This window comes from Lolium rigidum, chromosome 3 (assembly GCF_022539505.1).
Source record: "Lolium rigidum isolate FL_2022 chromosome 3, APGP_CSIRO_Lrig_0.1, whole genome shotgun sequence".
Classification (NCBI taxonomy): domain Eukaryota; kingdom Viridiplantae; phylum Streptophyta; class Magnoliopsida; order Poales; family Poaceae; genus Lolium; species Lolium rigidum.
The window spans coordinates 307,149,095-307,155,652 of NC_061510.1; the positions used below are offsets into that span (position 1 = coordinate 307,149,095).

General features: G+C 53.0%; 1 protein-coding gene across 1 annotated transcript; it reads left to right on the forward strand.

Moving 5' to 3' along the window:
* The first annotated feature begins 2,780 nt into the window (after nt 1-2,780).
* On the forward strand, nt 2,781-5,709 carry LOC124703680 (subtilisin-like protease SBT1.7). The gene has a single exon (XM_047235902.1). It carries the CDS (start codon nt 3,025-3,027, stop codon nt 5,323-5,325), a length of 2,301 nt encoding a protein of 766 aa, XP_047091858.1. The 5' UTR covers nt 2,781-3,024; the 3' UTR covers nt 5,326-5,709.
* Nucleotides 5,710-6,558: the final 849 nt, after the last annotated feature.

Genomic DNA, 6,558 nt, shown 5'->3' on the forward strand with positions numbered 1-6,558 from the left:
ACATCGAGAGTGTCCGTGGCACACCTAGCCAGAGACATAGCCATAACCAATATAGTCTTTCACCGTCATGATAAATGCATCTCTCGTAGGTAAATCACCTCTTACGTTGGTGTCCCGGGTGTTCTACTCCTTTTGAGGCCCATACTATGTCTAGATTCTCCTTCATTAATTTGAGATACAAGTGAATATAGTTCCCAATTTGTTTTGGTTCTTGAATTAGCATAACCATGTGTATATATTTCCTCTTTATGCATAACCATGGAACGGTTGTACATCCATACAAACACATGCCAAGTGCTATGTGTTGCTGCGTTGGTTACCAACCGGATTTATTCCATCCGTACACATACCCAACCTAAGGTGCATTGGATCTGTCCCGAAATTCCACAGGGTACCATCTGCAGGGTGTCTTAGCACACCATCATATGTATGTGTGTGGGCTCTATCCTTGTGCCAATTCATGAGTTTTACTTTCTTCGGGTCCGCATAATACCGTTGTAGACGGGAATAAGCTCTAAGTACCATTTCAACCTTTTGAGGACTTTTCTTTCCAAGAAGAAGAAAGCTAGTGAGGGGAAAGTGAAGAGAAGGGGGAGGGGGGGGGGGGGCAACTTAGCTGAGAAGTGGTATGCGCCACATTTGAGGCGTTGTACAACATGACACGCCGCCCGAAACTATATTATTAGTGGCGTACCAATAACTCGTACGCCACTATTTTGGCGTCCCGAAACTGGTTTGCGTCTAATATTCTCATGGCATGTGAGAATAGGGTATGCCGCTGATAGCCTAAATATCGGTGGCGTGATGTGATATTCTACGACACTCCTATCCTTTAGTAGGCAGGTTTGTAGGTCCCGCAATTTAGGTGGCATAACAATTTTAGGCCGCGCCACCAGTAGTCAAATAATAACGATATTCTATGATTTTGTAGGCCGCCGTTATTTTGGCCAAACCCACCGGCGGTGTGGGTTTTATCGTTGTGGCCGTTACTATTTTTACGCCTATAAGCATAGTAGTGTTATATAAAGTACCAACAACAGCAAAAAAAAAAAAAGAACCCACAACCAATATGATCATTTGCCATACAAAAACACAAAAGACAAATGTATTTCTCTTGTTATAGTTTCAAAGGACATTTACTTTCATGGTTTGATGGAATTTTATGTGTTCTCGTTTCATGCTAGTCTATGTATATGTAACAAAATCTCCACATTTTCTGAGGCACCTAAAAATATAATGGAACGTTTGAAAACCAATACACGCTTCATTCCAACGAAGAATGACATCTGGGTACTCCTTTGGCCGAAAGGAGCGACACATGTGTGGGAGACAGAATTCAGGGATGCCTCCGCTCCATGAATAAAATTCAGGGGAATGTTTCACGTTTTCCCACGGATGGCTGCATTGTTTTACCGAATCTTACCCCACACGCACACAATCCACACATTGGCCCTAGCTGACAGGTCGGTATGATTTAGTTCTTTTGCGAGAGAATCCTCTGGACCAGACACCACACACCCACGTACTCTGAAAGCCTCATGAAAAAGGCAGGCAACGACGCGCAGCTAGGTCGACCGATTGGCAGAGGCAAAGTCCCAAATGTAGCGAAGAAAACAAATCCATGTGACCTCTTTTGTCCCACCCTCTCTGTCACTCTCTCCCTCCGGTGCCCCTACATACTCCTATTATTTTTACTTGGTATTTTCAGCTACATCTTTTACCAACATTTTAACTGATCAAATATAAGCTATATGGTATAAAAAATTGTTGGAAACATATTTAAAACATGAATTCAATGGTATATTTTTTGTGATACTCAAAGGTCTAGCTGAAAAAGTGTGGTGCCGGGAAGGAGGGAGTACCTTTTTGTTGCTAAATATATCGTATTTCTTCTAGAAACCCATATCTTCAAGGAAACTAATTTTTCATCTAACCTCTTGGCAAAACTATTTCGAAATGTAACCTTTGAGCTCGGCGCCAACGTCTAACGGTGCCAAAGTTGTGCAGGTTGGCGCCAACACTATCCGGTGCTGAAACAATGCCGCACTACACCCCATGGAGACGAACAGAGGTCGGTGGGAATGCCATTAGTGCCAAACTCCTTTAGCTGCTTCCCGTTCAGTTTCTTTGACGCCAATCTGTACAACCTCGACACCGTCCAAAATGGCGCCAACATTAGGAGTTAGATTTTAAAATAGTTTCGCCGAGGAGGCAAGTGAGGGAATAGTTTTTTCCGAAAGGGGGAACGGAGCCCCGGCCTCTGCATCAAAGTGATGCATACGGTCTTTATTTACATTTTATTGAACAGATATCTGCTAAAGCATACATTGCAAAACCGAAAGCTACCACACAACACCTACAAACCCGACAATGTGTAAGAAACATATCGTTAGGGCCTATGCCCTAAAAACAGAAACAAACACCCATCAGCTAAAAGGCCAGGGGCCTCTCTGAGTCACCGTATGGCGAAAGAGGAGCACACGACCAGTGTAGCAGACTCTCCATAAAAGGATTAGTTATGCCAAGGATTAGATATGTAAAAAAAATACTATTACCTTTATCCATAAAATGATGTCACAAATTTGTTTAAATTTAGATGTATCTAGACACTCTTTAGTGTATAAATATATTTAAATTTAGTTAAAATTTTGAAAAAATTTATGGACGGAGGCAGTAGGAGGATATCATGGTCTTTGGTTTACTCCCTTAATTTCCATCTACACTTACCCTCAAGCAACCACTTAGCCACACAGAAGCTTCACCTCCTTTTCTCCTCTTGTAGCATGGACCAACACCAACCAACCGTCCATCTTTTGCTCACACTCTTCCACTCATCTCTTAATCAGTAGCCAGTAGCCACTGCTGCCGTATATATATCACGACGCCTCTTTGTAGCAGCTACGAGCTAAGCTAAGCTGAGCTGAGCTTCGTCGTGACACTACCACGACGGATTTGCTTACGCCACGGCTACACATACAGACATAACACGGCGCGCTAGCTGCCGCCGGCCCGTGCAGTGACGAGATGACGACGAGGCTGCTGCTCCTGCTGGTGTTGGCGCTCGCCGCCGCGGTGGCGGCGGCGGACACGGAGACGGAGCCGCGCGCGACGTACATAGTCCACATGGCCAAGTCCGCGATGCCGGCGGAGTACGCCGACCACGGCGAGTGGTACGGCGCGTCGCTGCGCTCCGTCTCCACCGCCAAGATGCTCTACTCGTACGACACCGTCGCGCACGGCTTCTCGGCGCGGCTCACGGCGCAGGAAGCCAGCGACATGGCGGCCATGGACGGCGTGCTGGCGGTGAACCCGGAGACGCGGTACGAGCTGCACACCACGCGGACGCCCGAGTTCCTGGGCCTCGCCGGGAGCGAGAACCTGTTCCCGCAGTCCGGCACGGCCGGCGACGTCGTCGTCGGGGTGCTGGATACCGGCGTATGGCCCGAGAGCAAGAGCTACGACGACGCGGGCCTCGCCGAGGTGCCGTCGTCGTGGAAGGGGACCTGCATGGCCGGCACGGACTTCAACTCCTCCGCCTGCAACAAGAAGCTCATCGGCGCGCGCTTCTTCAACCGGGGCTACGAGGCGGCGATGGGGCCAATGGACCCGACCCGGGAGTCACGGTCCCCGCGGGACGACGACGGGCACGGCACGCACACCTCCTCCACAGCCGCCGGGTCCGCCGTCGCGGGGGCGAACCTGTTCGGGTTCGCGTCCGGCACGGCGCGCGGCATGGCGCCCAGGGCGCGCGTGGCGGTGTACAAGGTGTGCTGGCTCGGGGGCTGCTTCAGCTCCGACATCCTCGCCGGGATGGACGCCGCCGTCGCCGACGGCTGCGGCGTGCTCTCGCTCTCGCTCGGCGGCGGGTCCTCCGACTACGCGCGCGACAGCGTCGCCATCGGCGCCTTCTCCGCGATGGAGCAGAACGTGCTGGTGTCCTGCTCCGCGGGTAACGCCGGGCCAGGGAGCTCGACGCTTTCCAACGTGGCGCCGTGGATCACCACCGTGGGCGCCGGCACCCTCGACCGCGACTTCCCGGCGTACGTCGTGCTCGGGGACGGCAGGAACTACACCGGCGTGTCCCTGTACGCCGGGAAGGCCCTCCCGACGACCCCGATCCCCATCGTCTACGCGGGCAACGCGTCCAACTCCACGAGCGGGAACCTGTGCATGCCGGGGACGCTCTCGCCGGAGAAGGTGTCGGGCAAGATCGTGTTGTGCGACCGCGGCATCAACGCGCGCGTGCAGAAGGGGTTCGTGGTGCGCGACGCCGGCGGGGCGGGCATGGTGCTGGCCAACACCGCCGCCAACGGGCAGGAGCTGGTCGCCGACGCGCACCTCCTCCCCGCGGCCGGCGTGGGCGAGAAAGAAGGCGCGCTTATAAAGTCGTACATCGCGTCCGACCCCAAGCCCACGGCGACGATCGTGGTGGCCGGTACGCAGGTGGACGTGCGGCCGTCACCGCTGGTGGCGGCGTTCTCGTCGCGCGGGCCGAACATGGTGACCCCGGAGATCCTGAAGCCGGACATCATCGCGCCGGGGGTGAACATCCTGGCAGCGTGGACGGGCAAGGAGGGGCCGACGGGGCAGGCCGCCGACACGCGCCGCGTGAGCTTCAACATCATCTCGGGCACCTCCATGTCGTGCCCGCACGTGAGCGGGCTCGCGGCGCTGCTCAGGAGCGCGCACCCGGAGTGGAGCCCCGCCGCCGTGCGGTCGGCGCTGATGACCACCGCCTACTCCACGTACACCGCCGGCGCCACCGGGCCGATCCTCGACGCGGCGACCGACAAGGCCGCCACGCCGTTCGATTACGGCGCCGGCCACGTGGACCCGACCCGCGCGGTGGAGCCGGGGCTGGTGTACGACATCGGCACCGGCGAGTACGTGGAGTTCCTGTGCGCGCTCAAGTACACGCCCAACATGATCGCCGCGCTGTCCCGGAGCAAGAGCTACGCGTGCGCCGCCAACAAGACCTACTCCGTCTCCGACCTGAACTACCCGTCCTTCTCCGTGGCCTACTCCACGGCGAACGGCGAGGCCGGCGACTCCGGCTCGACAACGGTGACGCACACGCGGACGCTGACCAACGTGGGCGCGGCGGGCACGTACAAGGTGGACGCCTCCGTGTCCATGGCCGGCGTGAGCGTGGATGTGAAGCCGACGGAGCTGGACTTCGCGGCGGTCGGGGAGAAGAAGAGCTTCACGGTGAGCTTCACGGCGGCCAAGTCGCAGCCGTCGGGCACCGTGGGCTTCGGGCGGCTCGTGTGGTCCGACGGCGGTAAGCACAGCGTGGCGAGCCCGATAGCGGTGACGTGGACATGAGTGACACGAAAATGGCGCAAGCCAAGTGTGCTGACCACGTTGGTGTAAACTTTGGAGGGAGGAAAAGTGTTGGTGGTATCTCAAACATCTCAAAGTGTGTATCATAACTTTTAGATGGTGATTTGGGGAGAAATGGCGGTGATGGAAAGGGATTGGGAGATGGTTGGACGGATCATGGATGGATGTAGCTTTCTTGAAATCAAGTTGTCATCAGTCTTGGATTGGGTCATGGGTTGGATTTGGATCAGATTGCAGCTTAATTTGCAAGGGGTAGTACTTCCACTGTAGACGGATGGAGCTTTATCAGCAGTCTTCCCTGTCTAATGTTCTGTCCAAATTATTCTTTCTTCCATTATCAATGAATGAATAATCTCTTTAAAAATATATGGTTGAATAAATAACAGAAGAAGATGGTCTCCTGTTGCACGAAAGCTGCTCAACTCCTCGAGTCTTTACACTTGTATAACCTGTCTAAGTTTTGAACTTTTCAGTTGTATATTAGAACGCATTAAGCATGAAACCTGCATGACCGACATCTAACATCAGTCAAAACTTATACACTATCACGCACGCCAACTAAACAAGAAGTGCAAGCTAAAGGGAGGCAGGAAAAACACATTAGAACAAGGACTCAACAATCAAGGATGGTGTGAAAGTTGAAAAAGATAGCGAATAAAAGCCTCGCGGCTGGGGCCGCCGCTTCTGGTGCTGTGACTTGAGAGACGGAGGAAAGGACCAATTAGTTAGATCTACGGCGGACTCGCTTTAATAAAGCCTGAAAGCTGGTGCGTCCCCGTGACATTTGCCGCTTGATAATAGAGTCAAGGACACGGATACGGCAAAGCGAGAAAAATGTTCCGCGCCATCTTGTGCTTGGCATCGATGTTGTATGGACCCATGAGTTAACAAATAGACGTCGTCTTTTGTTGTTGCTGTCCATTCCTCCTTGGTATTGCCTTTTGCTTGCCTTCCAGAAATGTAACTCGTGTACGTGTGGGTGTTGAGAACCTCGGACAAAATATCAACATAGCAATCAGGGTCGTGCTGTCCTGTACCCCGTTCATGTCACAAATACAAGACCTTCAAATTACATGGATCCGCGTGTTGTCCAGGGGGACATAAAGCGGACCCAAAGTTAGGCTGAATTTAGGTCCGCTTACATAAAACATAGGAATAGGTTGCCGAGTTAGGAAACGATATTTTATCAACCAGACACACGTGGACGAAATGGGT